The sequence below is a fragment of the Rattus rattus genome, chromosome 2 (assembly GCF_011064425.1).
Source record: "Rattus rattus isolate New Zealand chromosome 2, Rrattus_CSIRO_v1, whole genome shotgun sequence".
NCBI classification, from domain to species: Eukaryota; Metazoa; Chordata; class Mammalia; order Rodentia; family Muridae; genus Rattus; species Rattus rattus.
Window position 1 is genome coordinate 92,199,624 of NC_046155.1, and position 16,483 is coordinate 92,216,106.

Genomic DNA, 16,483 nt, shown 5'->3' on the forward strand with positions numbered 1-16,483 from the left:
GTGGTCAGTAGCCTGAGGTGATTGTCTGAGGACAGACAGGTAGAAGAATGGATGAAAGTAGGCATAAGAAATAGATCCATACTTACATGACCAGTTGATTTAAAAGTTTTAAAAACATTCAATGGAGAAGAAATATTCCTTTTAATAAATAGTGCTAGAATGTTAGGCCATCTATGTAATGAAAAATGACATTTGATCTCCTAGCTGAAAATGAAATTAGTTTGTGATAGGTAGACGTAACTGTAAAATTCCTAGGATAATTTTAAGAGATTATTTTCATCCAACAATTAGTCAAAGATTTCTTAGGATGCAGAGAACATTTTTTAAAGTTGATTGGATGGGCTTCATAAAATGTAAGCACACCTGATCACTGAAAGCATATGAGGAGAACAATGACCAACCTGCAGAGGGAAAATATTTTCAAAAATTCATCTCATAAAGGACTCATATCCAAATATGATTGCTGTTACTGTAGCAGTTTGAAAAAAAAATGGTCCCTGCAGGCTCATATATTTGAGTGTCTAGTCCCTAGTCTGTGCACTGTTTAGGGAAGAATTAGGTGTACCCTTGTTGGAGGAAGTATATCTCTGGGAGTGGGCTTGAGGTTTCAAAAGCACAGTTTGGCCCAGTCTCTGTCTCTCTCTGTTTCTCTGTCTCTCTCTGTCTTTCTCTGTCCCTCTGTCCCTCTCTGTCTCTCTGTCTCTGTCTCTCTCTCCCTCCCTCTTTCCTTCCCTCCTCCTTATTGGTCAGGACGTAAATTAAAGCTCTTGGCTGTTGCTCCAACACCATGCCTGTCTGCTTCCCACCATGATGATAATGTACTAATCCTTTAAAACTGTGAGCAAGCCCCTGTTAACGTTTTCTTTCGTAAGAGTTTCCTTAGTTATGATCTCCCTTAACAGCAATAGAGCAATAACTAAGAAAGTCGCTGTTGCTAAACAGTAATAAGGCAACTCAGTTTTTAAAGACATTACAAGACTCGAACAGGGCGTTTACACCAAGAGCCAACAGCATCTTACAGATGCTCCTTGTCACAGATGTAAGGAAACTACATTCCGCACAAGTGCTCACTGCATACAGAGTATCAGAGTAGAGCAGCCAGACTAGCCAGCCCAGATGTCGACAAGGACATGGACAAGTATATTTTTCCTACGTTGCTGATTGCACCATTGGAGGAATCCTTTCAAAATACAATTTGGTATTACTTATAAAGTTAAATATTCAATTGTCATTCACCCAGCAATCCTAAGTTTACAGAAAGATTTGTAAACTATCCAAAAAGGTTTTAGTTATATTTATAACAAATTTTTATATAGTCTAAGAGCAGGAGCAATCCGAATGTGCATTAATTAAAGAACAGGTAAACATATGCTGATACGCTGGTATAATGGAACATAGCATGTTACTCAATAGAATACAGCTTGGCTAGAAAGATGAGTTACCAATACCTAGATCAATTTTTAAAGCCTTAAAATAATACAAGAATCTGCAAATGTATCGATAAAGAATTTAACTAGGGATGGAGAGGTGGTTCGCTGGGGAAAGTATTTACTGTGCTAGGATAAAACCCTGAGTTCCAATCCCGAACAGATATGTAGAAAACCAAGTGTGGTGGCACATGCCTGTAATCTCACACCGAGTGGTAGAGACTGGAGGATCCCAGGAGATTGCTGGACCACAAATCTAGCCAGTTGCTAAGAGACCTTGTCTCAAAACATAAGGTGGGGCTGAAGAGATAACCCAGCCTTCCAGAGGACCTGAGTTGTTCCCAGCACCCACATGGCAGCTCACAATTTCCTATAACTCCAGTTCTTGGGGATCCAGTGCCTTCTTCTGGCCTTCTTGGTTTCCTGTATACATATGGCACACATACATGTGGGCAGGCACTCAAGATACACATACACACAAAATTATATATATAATTTTGCATAAATGTGCAGAAACCGCAAACATGCACACGCACATACACAATTTTTTTTTATTAACTTGAATATTTCTTATATACATTTCGAGTGTTATTCCCTTTCCCGGTTTCCGGGCAAACATCCCCCTCCCCCCTCCCCTTCCTTATGGGTGTTCCCATCCCCACCCTCCCCCCATTGCCACCCTCCCCCCAACAGTCTAGTTCACTGGGGGTTCAGTATTAGCAGGCCCCAGGGCTTCCCCTTCCACTGGTGCTCTTACTAGGATATTCATTGCTACCTATGAGGGTCAGAGTCCAGGGTCAGTCCATGTATAGTCTTTAGGTAGTGGCTTAGTCCCTGGAAGCTCTGGTTGCTTGGCATTGTTGTACATATGGGGTCTCAGCCCCTTCAAGCTCTTCCAGTTCTTTCTCTGATTCCTTCAACGGGGTCCTATTCTCAGTTCAGTGGTTTGCTGCTGACATTCGCCTCAGTATTTGCTGTATTCTGGCTGTGTCTCTCAGGAGCGATCTACACTTCTGCACTTCTTTGCTTCATCCATCTTGTCTAATTGGGTGGCTGTATATATATGGGCCACATGTGGGGCAGGCTCTGAATGGGTGTTCCTTCAGTCTCTGTTTTAATCTTTGCCTCTCTCTTCCCTGCCAAGGGTATTCTTGTTCCCCTTTTAAAGAAGGAGTGAAGCATTCACATTTTGATCATCCGTCTTGAGTTTCATTTGTTCTAGGCATCTAAGGTAATTCAGGCATTTGGGCTAATAGCCACTTATCAATGAGTGCATACCATGTATGTCTTTCTGTGATTGGGTTAGCTCACTCAGGATGATATTTTCCAGTTCAACCATTTGCCTACAAATTTCATAAAAGTCGTTGTTTTGATAGCTGAGTAATATTCCATTGTGTAGATGTACCACATTTTCTGTATCCATTCCTCTGTTGAAGGGCATCTGGGTTCTTTCAGCTTCTGGCTATTATAAATAAGGCTGCGATGAACATAGTGGAGCACGTGTCTTTTTTTATGTTGGGGCATCTTTTTGGGTATATGCCCAAGAGAGGTATAGCTGGATCCTCAGGCAGTTCAATGTCCAATTTTCTGAGGAACCTCCAGACTGATTTCCAGAATGGTTGTACCAGTCTGCAACCCCACCAACAATGGAGGAGTGTTCCTCTTTCTCCACATCCTCGCCAGCATTTGCTGTCACCTGAGTTTTTGATCTTAGCCATTCTCACTGGTGTGAGGTGAAATCTCAGGGTTGTTTTGATTTGCATTTCCCTGATGACTAAAGATGTTGAACATTTCTTTAGGTGTTTCTCAGCCATTCGGCATTCCTCAGCCGTGAATTCTTTGTTTAGCTCTGAACCCCATTTTTTAATAGGGTCATTTGTCTCCCTGCGGTCTAACTTTTTGAGTTCTTTGTATATTTTGGATATAAGGCCTCTATCTGTTGTAGGATTGGTAAAGATCTTTTCCCAATCTGTTGGTTGCCGTTTTGTCCTAACCACAGTGTCCTTTGCCTTCCAGAAGCTTTGCAGTTTTATGAGATCCCATTTGTCGATTCTTGATCTTAGAGCATAAGCCCTTGGTGTTTTGTTCAGGAAATTTTTCCAGTGCCCATGTGTTCCAGATGCTTCCCTAGTTTTTCTTCTATTAGTTTGAGTGTGTCTGGTTTGATGTGGAGGTCCTTGATCCACTTGGACTTAAGCTTTGTACAGGGTGATAAGCATGGATCGATCTGCATTCTTCTACATGTTGACCTCCAGTTGAACCAGCACCATTTGCTGAAAATGCTATCTTTTTTCCATTGGATGGATTTGGCTCCTTTGTCAAAAATCAAGTGCCCATAGGTGTGTGGGTTCATTTCTGGGTCTTCAATTCTGTTCCATTGGTCTATCTGTCTGTCTCTGTACCAATACCATGCAGTTTTTATCACTATTGCTCTGTAATACTGCTTGAGTTCAGGGATAGTGATTCCCCCTGAAGTCCTTTTATTGTTGAGGATAGTTTTAGCTATCCTGGGTTTTTTGTTATTCCAGATGAATTTGCAAATTGTTCTGTCTAACTCTTTGAAGAATTGGATTGGTATTTTGATGGGGATTGCATTGAATCTGTAGATCGCTTTTGGTAAAATGGCCATTTTTACTATATTAATCCTGCCAATCCATGAGCATGGGAGATCTTTCCACCTTCTGAGGTCTTCTTCAATTTCTTTCTTCAGTGTCTTGAAGTTCTTATTGTACAGATCTTTTACTTGCTTGGTTAAAGTCACACGAGGTATTTTATATTATTTGGGTCTATTATGAAGGGTGTCGTTTCCCTAATTTCTTTCTCCGCTTGTTTCTCTTTTGTGTAGAGGAAGGCTACTGATTTATTTGAGTTAATTTTATACCCAGCCACTTTGCTGAAGTTGTTTATCAGCTTTAGTAGTTCTCTGGTGGAACTTTTGGGATCACTTAAATATACTATCATATCATCTGCAAATAGTGATATTTTGACTTCTTCTTTTCCAATCTGTATCCCCTTGACCTCCTTTTGTTGTCTGATTGCTCTGGCTAGAACTTCAAGAACTATATTGAATAAGTAGGGAGAGAGTGGGCAGCCTTGTCTAGTCCCTGATTTTAGTGGGATTGCTTCAAGTTTCTCTCCATTTAGTTTAATGTTAGCCACTGGTTTGCTGTATATGGCTTTTACTATGTTTAGGTATGGACCTTGAATTCCTATTCTTTCCAGGACTTTTATTATGAAGGGGTGTTGAATTTTGTCAAATGCTTTCTCAGCATCTAATGAAATGATCATGTGGTTTTGTTCTTTCAGTTTGTTTATATAATGGATCACGTTGATGGTTTTCCTTATATTAAACCATCCCTGCATGCCTGGGATGAAGCCTACTTGATCATGGTGGATGATTGTTTTGATGTGCTCTTGGATTCGGTTTGCCAGAATTTTGTTGAGTATTTTTGCGTCAATGTTCATAAGGGAAATTGGTCTGAAGTTCTCTTTCTTTGTTGGGTCTTTGTGTGGTTTAGGTATAAGAGTAATTGTGGCTTCATAGAAGGAATTCAGTAGTGCTCCATCTGTTTCTACTTTGTGGAATAGTTTAGACAGCATTGGTATGAGGTCTTCTATGAAGGTCTGATAGAAATTCTGCACTAAACCCGTCTGGACCTGGGCTCTTTTTGGTTGGGAGACCTTTAATGACTGCTTCTATTTCCTTAGGAGTTATGGGGTTGTTTAACTGGTTTATCTGTTCCTGATTTAACTTCGGTACCTGGTATCTGTCTAGGAAATTGTCCATTTCCTGTAGATTTTCAAGTTTTGTTGAATATAGGCTTTTATAGTAAGATCTGATGATTTTTTTAATTTCCTCTGAATCTGTAGTTATGTCTCCCTTTTCATTTCTGATTTTGTTAATTTGGACACACTCTCTGTGTCCTCTCGTTAGTCTGGCTAGGGGTTTATCTATCTTGTTGATTTTCTCAAAGAACCAACTTTTGGTTCTGTTGATTCTTTCTATGGTCCTTTTTGTTTCTACTTGGTTGATTTCAGCTCTGAGTTTGATTATTTCCTGCCTTCTACTCCTCCTGGGTGTATTTGCTTCTTTTTGTTCTAGAGCTTTTAGGTGTGCTGTCAAGCTGCTGACATATGCTCTTTCCTGTTTCTTTCTGCAGGCACTCAGCGCTATGAGTTTTCCTCTTAGCACAGCTTTCATTGTGTCCCATAAGTTTGGGTATGTTGTACCTTCATTTTCATTAAATTCTAAAAAGTTTTTAATTTCTTTCTTTATTTCTTCCTTGACCAGGTTATCATTGAGTAGAGCATTGTTCAATTTCCACGTATATGTGGGCATTCTTCCCTTATTGTTATTGAAGACCAGCTTTAGGCCGTGGTGGTCCGATAGCACGCATGGGATTATTTCTATCTTTCTGTACCTGTTGAGGCCCGTTTTTTGACCAATTATATGGTCAATTTTGGAGAAAGTACCATGAGGAGCTGAGAAGAAGGTATATCCTTTTGCTTTAGGGTAGAACGTTCTATAAATATCCGTTAAGTCCATTTGGCTCATGACTTCTCTTAGTCTGTCTACGTCTCTGTTTAATTTCTGTTTCCATGATCTGTCCATTGATGAGAGTGGGGTGTTGAAATCTCCTACTATTATTGTGTGAGGTGCAATGTGTGTTTTGAGCTTTAGTAAGGTTTCATTTTTACGTATGTAGGTGCCCTTGTATTTGGGGCATAGATATTTAGGATTGAGAGTTCATCTTGGTGGATTTTTCCTTTGATGAATATAAAGTGTCCTTCCTTATCTTTTTTTGATGACTTTTAGTTGGAAATTGATTTTATTTGATATTAGAATGGCTACTCCAGCTTGCTTCTTCCGACCATTTGCTTGGAAAGTTGTTTTCCAGCCTTTCACTCTGAGGTAGTGTCTGTCTTTGTCTCTGAGGTGTGTTTCCTGTAGGCAGCAGAGTGTAGGGTCCTCATTGCGTATCCAGTTTGTTAATCTATGTCTTTTTTTGGGGGAGTTGAGGCCATTGATGTTGAGAGATATTAAGGAATAGTGATTATTGCTTCCTGTTATATTCATATTTGGATGTGAGGTTGTGTTTGTGTGCTTTTCTTCTCTTTGTTTTGTTGCCAAGACGATTAGTTTCTTGCCTCTTCTTGGGTATAGCTTGCTTCCTTATGTTGGGCTTTACCATTTATTATCCTTTGTAGTGCTGGATTTGTAGAAAGATATTGTGTAAATTTGGTTTTGTCATGGAATATCTTGGTTTCTCCATCTATGTTAATTGAGAGTTTTGCAGGATACTGGGCTGGCATTTGTGTTCTCTTAGGGTCTGTATGACATCTGTCCAGGATCTTCTGGCCTTCATAGTTTCTGGCGAGAAGTCTGGTGTGATTCTGATAGGTCTGCCTTTATATGTTACTTGACCTTTTTCCCTTACTGCTTTTAATATTCTTTCTTTATTTTGTGCGTTTAGTGTTTTGACTATTATGTGACAGGAGGTGTTTCTTTTCTGGTCCAATCTATTTGGAGTTCTGTAGGCTTCTTGTATGCCTATGGGTATCTCTTTTTTTAGGTTAGGGAAGTTTTCTTCTATGATTTTGTTGAAGATATTTACTGGTCCTTTGAGCTGGGAGTCTTCACTCTCTTCTATACCTATTATCCTTAGGTTTGATCTTCTCATTGAGTCCTGGATTTCCTGTATGTTTTGGACCAGTAGCTTTTTCCGCTTTACATTATCTTTGACAGTTGAGTCAATGATTTCTATGGAATCTTCTGCTCCTGAGATTCTCTCTTCCATCTCTTGTATTCTGTTGGTGAAGCTTGTATCTACAGCTCCTTGTCTCTTCTTTTGGTTTTCTATATCCAGGGTTGTTTCCATGTGTTCTTTCTTGATTGCTTCTATTTCCATTTTTAATTCCTTCAACTTTTTTTTGATTGTGTTTTCCTGAATTCTTTCAGAGATTTTTGTGTCTCCTCCTATGGGCTTCTACTTGTTTATTTATGTTTTCCTGGAATTCTTTCAGGGATTTTTGTCTCCTCTCTATGGGCTTCTACTTGTTTATTTATGTTTTCCTGGAATTCTTTCAGGCATTTTATGATTCCTCTCTGTAGGCTTCTACTTGTTCTCTAATGGAGTTCTTCACGTCTTTCTTGAAGTCCTCCAGCATCATGGTCAAATATGATTTTGAATCTAGATCTTGCTTTTCTGGTGTGTTTGGATATTCCATGTTTGTTTTGATGGGAGAATTGGGCTCCGATGATGCCATGTAGTCTTAGTTTCTGTTGCTTGTGTTCCTGCGCTTGCCTCGCCATCAGATTATCTCTAGTGTTACTTTGTTCTGCTAATTCTGACAGTGGCTAGACTGTCCTATAAGCCTGTGTGTCAGGAGTGCTGTAGACCTGTTTTACTGTTTTCTTTCAGCCAGTTATGGGGACAGAGTGTTCTGCTTTCGTGTGTGTAGTTTTGTCCCTCTACAGGTCTTCAGCTGTTCCTGTGGGCCTGTGTCTTGAGTTCACCAGGCAGGTCACTTGCAGCAGAAAAGTTGGTCTTACCTGTGGTCCCGAGGCTCAAGTTAAGCTCATGGGTGCTGCCCACGGTTCTCTGCAGTGGCAGCAACCGGGAAGATCTGCGCCGCCTCTTCCGGGAGCCTCCGTGCACCAGGGTTCCAGATGGCCTCCGGTGTTTTCCTCTGGAATCAGCAATGTGTGCAGAGAGCAGTCTCTTCTGGTTTCCCAGGCGTGTCTGCCTCTCTGAAGGTTTAGCTCTCCCTCCCACGGGATTTGGGTGCAGAGAACTGTTTATCCGGTCTGTTTCCTTCAGGTTCCGGCGGTGTCTCAGGCAGGGGTCCTGCCGCTCCTGGGCCCTCTCCCACGGGAGCCCAGAGGCCTTATACAGTTTCCTCTTGGGCCAGGGATGTGGGCAGGGGTGGGCAGTGTTGGTGGTCTCTTCCGCTCTGCAGCCTCAGGAGTGCCCACCTGACCAGGCGGTGAGGCTCTCTCCCACGGGTTTTGGGAGCAGAGAGCTGCTGCAGGCTGGGATCCGAGGGTGCGGGACTTCCGGTAAACACAGGACGTGCCGGTCCTAGAGGAATTCTGCCTCCGTGTGTCCCGAGATCACCAGGCCACTTTCTTGCAGCAGAAAAGTTGGTCTTACCTGTGGACCCGAGGCTCAAGTTCGCTCGCGGGGTGCTGCCCACGGGCTCTCTGCGGTGGCAGCAACCGGGAAGATCTGCGCCGCCTCTTCCGGGAGCCTCCGTGCACCAGGGTTCCAGATGGCCTCCAGTGTTTTTCCCACATACACAATTTTAAAATGTAAGAGTTTTAAAAATTGTGTGTGTGTGTGTGTGTGTGTGTGTGTGTGTGTGTGTGTGTGTGTGTGTTATGTGGCTGTGAGTGCAGGTATCCACAGAGACCAGAAAAAGGCATCCCGTCCTCCGGAGCCACCTGGCATGGATACTATGACCCAAACTCTTGTGCAAACAAGAGCAATATGCCATCCCCTAGCACACCATGTTTTTACGTTAACTTTCAACTAACATTTTAAGCAAAAGATATCAGATATAGTTTCACACGTTGTGCTCTTCTCTCGTTTATATGATGTTTTAAGACTCAAAACTAATTATGTCGAAAAATATCAGAATACTTGTGGCCCCAGAATAAAACAAGAGGACAGAGTGGGACCATGAAGGGTCTTCACGGGGATTGATTTTTAGAGAGGAAGTTAGAGCCCTGGGTGCCCATGTGCTCTCCTGTAGAGCAAGGCCTCTCACCCTGAGTTGCTGTGTCTTCACTGTGGCATTGGTTACCTGGGTCTGTGTGTTTGTCAGAACTCCTCAGAGCATACTTGTCATTCGCGTATCGCGTATCCTACTGTATACAAATTATACTCTTACTGCAAAGGAAAGAAAGCTATTTACATCTTTCTCTAATTTGCAAGTTAAATTTTACTTTCATTAACTCCATGCAAGACCCGGATCTTTGTGTGGCTAACCTGGTAAAGAAAGTCTATATATTTTCAAGTCGATCTCTCTCATTCCTGCTTTCCTTTCCCTTTCTTCAGACTTCTGAAAACCACAGGAACATGAAATAAGATGGGTGGCCATTGTGAGCAAAACTATAGCAGAAAACTTGTATCAGAATTTTGTCATTTGGACCTTGTGCAGGCCTATAATTTGAATGTGTGACTCTAGAAGTGGTTGCTATGGTGATAAACCACTTTACTTAAATAGCATGTATTTTACTCAAAATTCAGAGGAATGGTAACAGTTTCTAGTAATCACACTTCGGTATTAACTTGCAGGATGTGCCGAGAGCTCACAGGCTTTGCATCCATTAGCACAGATAAGTTCATCAGGGCGAAGTTACACCAGTGAGCACTGTGATGTGTGCATTCATCCCAGGCTCTTGTTACACATCTTCCCTTGTACACATGGACCCCTTTCATGATCAATAATATGAGAGGCAGAAATCAGGCCAAGGCTGCTGAGTTAGAAAGTGGCAAAACGAAAGGAACTCGGGGGATCATCTTCCCCATCTCTCTGTCTGCAGTCAGACCAACTGCACTCTAGCTACCTCAAATGCTAAGAATCTGTAACAGATGAACAGTTAAAATGCTGCTGGGAGTGGCCCTGGCATGACTACTCTGACCAATGGCATACAGAACTGGCACGCAGCTCCACAGAGCTGGATCTACCCCTTCTTTGTGCCACACTATAGTTTTGTTTTTCTTTTATTATTATTATTCTTGCATGTATATGTAATGTGATGTGATGTGATGTGTATGTACTCCCATGTATGCAAGCACATGTGTATGTGCAGGTGCATTGGGGGCCTGAAGTTAATACCAAATACCTTCTTTGGTCATGCTCAGCTCTGTTATTGAGCCCAAAGCCTGCTAATCCTGTCAAATTGAGCTAGCCAGCTTGCTTCAGGGATCCCCAAAGTGTTGTGATTATAGGTGGCTATTCAGCTGTTACATGGCTCCTGGAGATCTGAACATTTGTAGAAGCTGTGCCTGATCCTGCCGCTCAGCCCCATGCCCCCAGAAATAAGACTCAGAGTCAAAATATATTAATAAATACCTTGGCAATATAGCCAGGCTCTTCTCCTACTAGAGCCTAACTAAAACAGCCCAATCCTTTTAACCTACATTCCACCACGTGGCTGGTTACCTGCGCTCAGGTACCTTGCGTCTGCCTCCTCACATCTTCCCAGAGAATCTCTCCACCTGGCTCTGTTCCAGAATCCTTTCTCTTTCCTTGATGCCCCACTTCATTTTCTGCCCAAGCCATAGGCCCCAGGGGCTTTTTAATTGACAAATGATGTGTCCATACAATGTACAAGATATTCTCTCTACAATTCCACTTTTTAGTCCAATAAAAAAATCTCCTTTTTTCTAATATAAATTGAACAGTTATAACAATTATGAAACAATTATGAAAACTATAAGGTATGATGTATACTTATAATATCCAGTTCATAGTATTTGGCAATTAAAGAAAAACTTCTATTATCTGTCCTATCTTCATATATTTAAAGTTTTGTACCTAACTCAAATTTTATCCTAACTTGGAGTTAAGAGCAGCCCATGCAGAATATGGCAAGTCATAACTTGGGGCTATTGATAGGGAAGTAAAAACTAATAGCTTAGAGAGTAGATACCCGCCCAGCTGTAGTGCTGATTAACGCTTATTATAAATACAAAATTTGTGTATTTCTGTGGGAACTGAATGGTCAAAGGCGGGGTCGACACCTGGATTGAGACTGAGTATTTTCTACAACAGAACATTGATTTTTAAGCTTGTGTAGCAATCTCCCCAGCCCTGAGGGTTTTTTGCTTATATAGTCTTCTCCATATCTTTTTAGGCTAAAGAATTGTTAAAGACATCCCTCCTGCAGTCATATTAGTAGCCAGTTGGTAAAACGACTCTGGTCCTTCTTATCTTTGCAGGCTGGTATGACTCCACCATGGTGGTTTGTATAAGGAAAAGGGGACCTCCTGATTCTGCAGGTGCTTTCTCATGATAGCAAGTTTTCTCGGCCATTGTTTTGCTGTGCACTGTTTAGAGTACACAGTCGGCAGTGGTTTTCCATCCTCTCATGTGCTGACAAGTAGACAGCCTGAAGCCTCATGCTGGCCATCCAGGAGCTTTCCCCTAGAATTGAAAAGGAAAAGCTGCCCTTTTCTCCTGCTCCGTGCGAGCTTCCGGGAGCACCTCTCCTGTTTGCCTTCTGTGACCTGTAAGATCTCAGCCCCGGCAATTTCACTCTCCATTTCTCTGTCCTATTACTTATAAAAGTGTAAAATTGCATCAATGACAACAAAGATCCCCGAGGGAATCCAACAGCCATGAGAGAAGAAAGGAAAACTCCAGACTTACATGACCTATACCCTAACCAAAGAAATCCCTCAAAGATTAAGATTGGCACAATTCTAGAAAAACTCTGGGAGCTAGAATTTGCCTCTGCCATTTATACTTCAAGGAGAAAAGAGGCTTGATTTCCTGTGCAGAGAATATGCCCAATGGGGCACCAGCAAGGTGGGTCTGCACCTGTGACGTGATGTGCTAGCATCAGAGATGGTTCCAGCAAGGAAGCAGGGCAGAGGCACAGACTCTAGAGAACCTTAGGATTCTGCTTCCTAAACAGTTGCCCACTAACCATGATGCAACTGTATGTATAAAGGGAAGTGGAGAGGACACGGAAAGTCCGTTCCATAGACACAGGGGCTTCTATGCAGTAAACATTCACATGAAGGTGAGTGTATTGATGCTAACAGGGAACGAAGGGGCAGGTACCATGATTTCAGTGTACCTGCTTATTGGCAGATTCTGAGACTTATTTAAAGACTTATATGGCTGTTGGGACTGGAGGTACAGCTTATCAGTTGAGAGACCTTGCTTGAGTTCCCAGTAACCTTATGGCTCACAGAACACTGTAACTTCAGTAGCAGGGAAACCAATGTCCCCTTCCAGCTCTGTGAGTCCCTCACACACGCAGCTTACACTTACACACATATGCACATAAATAAGACCAAATCTCTATCTTTGTCCATACCAACTTTACTACACATGAGCACAAAACTGACAAAGCAGAGCCTCTGTGTGCTGAGGGGAAGTGTGACTTGGCACAGCCGTCTCGGAATTACACTTTACAGTACTGGTAGTACCAGTGAAACAATGGCGACAACTGGAATGCTGCTGGGAAGGGACTAGCCAAATGACTACGACCTATTCAAAAGCCAGAGATTCACTGCCCAACCTGAAGAAAAAACAGGCAAGCTGTATGAATTTAGACAGAGTGGTCTGTAAGATAACCATCAGTTTATTAAAAAGACATCAGGGGTGGAGGAATGTTTGCAGTGCACTGCCATTTATGGGGTAGGGTAAAAGAACACTGGGGACAAATTAGGCTGAGCCATCAGAGGTTTCGGCCTGCTCCCCATGGAAGTGACAATTGAGTGTCAGCAATTCATTCAGCCATACAAATGTTCTCGTCAGTGCACAAGACCCCTGGAGGAGGTGTACACTGTGTAGCCATAACATTGGTTGTGTTTTATGATGCTGGGCTTGAATTAACTAGGAGGCAAGGAAGAGACTTTTATTAAACCATGAGTCTGTTCTATGAACTTGTTGAAGATCACTAAAATTATAAATAAATACCTGTGGCTGATGGATGTAATTTTCCTCATTTTGCTACATAAGGAAACAAAAATATCATGCTTCTATGTCAGTAGCAACTAGACATCTTGATAGTTTCATTTCCCCTACCACATTTTTTTCCACAAAATTCCAAGAACTACATTGAGATATTTGAGAAGAAAGTTCTAGAGCATCTCAAGGGGAACTTGGCATTGCTATCTAAGCATGTAGAGACATAGTGTTTCTTCCTGGTGACTGGAGCCTCTAAATCAAGTATATTAGAAGTTGGCCAGCGGGGCAGGTAAGATGGCTCAGAGGGTGAGAGTTCTTCCTGCCAAACATGATAACCTGAGTTTGATCTCTGGAACTCATGTGGTAAAACGAAAGAACTGATTTCTACAAGTTGTCTCTGACTTTCACACATGCACCATGGCACATGCGCACACAACCTCTACAACCAACCAACCAACCAACCAATGTAATTTTAAAAACCACAGAACACTGAAGAATGGAAGCATCTACCCAGACATGAGTATATACGTAAAGCCAATGACAACCTTGGCTCCCATCTCAGAGTGCTAGTTTTAGTGGATACGCTGTAAAGCATTTCCTCAACTACTCAGATCCACGTTGGCACTCCAAAGGGACAAGGGCTGCATTTAGCTTCACCGTAAGATAGGGTTTATGTGCAAAGTTAGTGAGATTTTATGAATTGAAAACTCCAGATTGATTCCATGTCTCAGGAAAGCACGTGGTCCCCAGTCAGGCACCAGCGCATCACAGTGTGTGTTAGTGAACCTGGGTTTCAATGAGGTAGGAGCTACCTTATCAAGTGGTGGGGTCTTCTGCAATTCTCTGTGTCTCGAAAGAGTTCAGTGGAGGCAGTTTGCATATTTTCTTGAGAAGAGTAAACAACCTTTTACATTTCAAACTTTATATAATTTTTTTCAAGGCATAGGACATCTTAGAGTGTTGCCTGACCAAGGATCACTCCTGTAGTGTCAAGCAGGAGGGATCTCTGAGGAAGCCCTACTGAGGAGTGTCTACAGTAAACGCCCATCAGCACTCCTTTTTGAAATACGGTACCGGAGTAAAAATGTCCTCCAGTTTTGCTGCCGCCCTAGAAACTTCTGTTCCTTAGACAAATGTATAAGTTCAGACTTCCATATCCAAAACTCAGGAAGACCAAGAAAACACCCGAGCAATCTGTCCAGTGCTTTGTATGATCATTTCCACTCTGAAAACCTTCCCCGGCTGTCTTCCCCCGTCGTTCTGTGTAGGTGAAAGTTTGCTCTGACCTGCTTTGCTGGGCTCCTGGGACAGTTGTTGCTCTTTAGAACTCTCTGCTCAGCCTCACTTAATTAAAACGATCACTCTTTAAATGAGCCTAAGGTCAAAGCGAACCTTGTCTCCCTGTGACTACAGGATTCTAGCCTGCTTCTTCCTGTCCCACAGAGTGGGGTGACCTGAGAGAACAAGGTCACCTCAGCCTGGTGCTTTCCTGCTACTGTAAAGCCTGTGCTGTCCTCTCATCAAGCGCAACTCATTCCCATGAAGTGAACATTCAAATATTGTTTTACCCCTTTCACCAGTGAGGAGTTGAGACTCAAAGAAGTCCACAAAGCTGCCTGCTTGACTGGCAAAAGAAGCCTGTCCTTGGAGTAATGCAGAGGAGGGGTTGAGGGTTGAGGGTATGAGAATGGCCCAGTGCAGCCACTTTGCACTCATGTTGGCAAGAGTAATCACGTTGCAGATGTCTGTAAGTCTGAATAGGTGGAATGTGATGGTGCACTTGTGTCTGGGTGGCCGTCACTGTGCAGACCTTCAAGGGCCATTAGTGACTTCCCATGGCAGAACTTTAAATAACCTATGGTTTCACCATAACAAGCTCAATACCTTGGTTCTCAAACAAGTGGTGAAAGAGCCTATGATGTGTAGTACCCAGGTTCTGGGGCATGCCCCTGCCTCACAGTCTTGTGGAATGCTATTGTCTCCTGCTCTCTTCAATTATTACTATGCATATACCTTTTTACACCTGAAAATTAATTTAGGCTTTTTCTTTAATTCATAGCCCACTGATGCAGCCAAGAAGCCTGATGCAGATAGCATCGACGTGAGCCCTTCAGACTCAACATCCTACAAACTCATTTCTGCTGAAATCAAAGCAGAGCCAGAGAAAAGCTCCGGGTCTGTAAGCCATGTAGCAGTGGCTAAAACCACTCTGAAATCCTCTGCCTTGTTTCGAGGCAAGAAAAGGCTCTAAGGTTCTGCCCAGTGCCGAGCAGCTCAAGAACGGACCACTCTTCCAGCACTGAAGGGAGGGGCAGGAGGGAACAGCACGCACCGAGCTTAGCCATTGGCTCTGATGAGCCCTGCCTGTGTTTCCACCAGTTTAAAGTTGAAGCTAGTTACCTCCAGCAGCACAGCCTGAGCAGGTCATTGGAGGAGGCAGCAGCATGCTTGGGAGAGGCTGCCACTCTCACCAACTCAAGGTGTTCCACGACTGTTTAAGGGACAAGTGCTGTCAGTGCAGGCTGGGGCCAGGCTTGCTCAGTTCTACTCAAATTCTTATATTTAGGCACAATTATTTATAAGGGAAAACAAGAGGCCAAATACAGTGACGGAGGTTCCAAATAATTATGTGCCCTTTGCACTAGGAGACTGTTAGAGGATTACTAATAAAATGACCACAGGCATTGTGGCAGAAGTGATGCAGTCCCTCATGTGTCCTTGTGATTCTAGTTGCTATAGACCATTTAAGACAACTTATTTTAAACATAGAAAAGTAGGACATTTTATAATTGCTTGCATTGGCTTGCTGCTATATTCCCATCTTATTGATTAACTCAATAAACCGAAATGCCTTCATGCATGTCCATTTTATGTTAAGGAGAGGTGACTTTAGCAAGTCCTCTGAGCGCTTCCTAGACAGCTAATGCTGGCCTGTTATCTCTGGGGAAGGACTGAGATGGACAGGAAACATGTCACGAGCTGCTGTGGGAGGGTTCTCTGTCCTCTCAGTCAGCAGCTCTGCTTCTGAAGGTCAAGCAGGGTGAGTTCCAGGTTTAGTGAGGGACCCTGACTCAAGAAATAAGGTAGAGGGGTAGCAGGATGGCTCCGTTGGTAAATGTATTTCCACCAAAATTGATGACCTGATTTTAACATCCTACATGCTAGAAGTTGTCCCTCACCAATGTGGCATGTATCTCACACACACACACACACACACACACACACACACACACACTAATTAATTTTAAAAGTCGAACTATGACCTGGCATGGTGGTACATGCTTTTAATCCCAGCATGTAGGAGGCAGAAGCAGGATCTCTGTGAGTTTAAGGCCAGCCTGGTCTACATAGCGAGTCCCAGGACAGTCAGAGCTATATAGAGACCCTGTCTCAAACCAACCAAC

The 16,483-nt window shown here is 42.7% G+C and overlaps 1 protein-coding gene across 1 annotated transcript in view; it reads left to right on the top strand.

Moving 5' to 3' along the window:
- Stk33 (serine/threonine kinase 33) overlaps positions 1-15,837 on the top strand; it is a 72,471-nt gene extending 56,634 nt beyond the window's left edge. The window contains exon 13 of the mRNA XM_032895660.1: positions 15,139-15,837. Within this exon, the coding sequence (XP_032751551.1) occupies positions 15,139-15,330 (192 nt within the window). The 3' untranslated portion in view covers positions 15,331-15,837. The remainder of the gene's footprint in view (positions 1-15,138) is intronic.
- Positions 15,838-16,483: the final 646 nt, after the last annotated feature.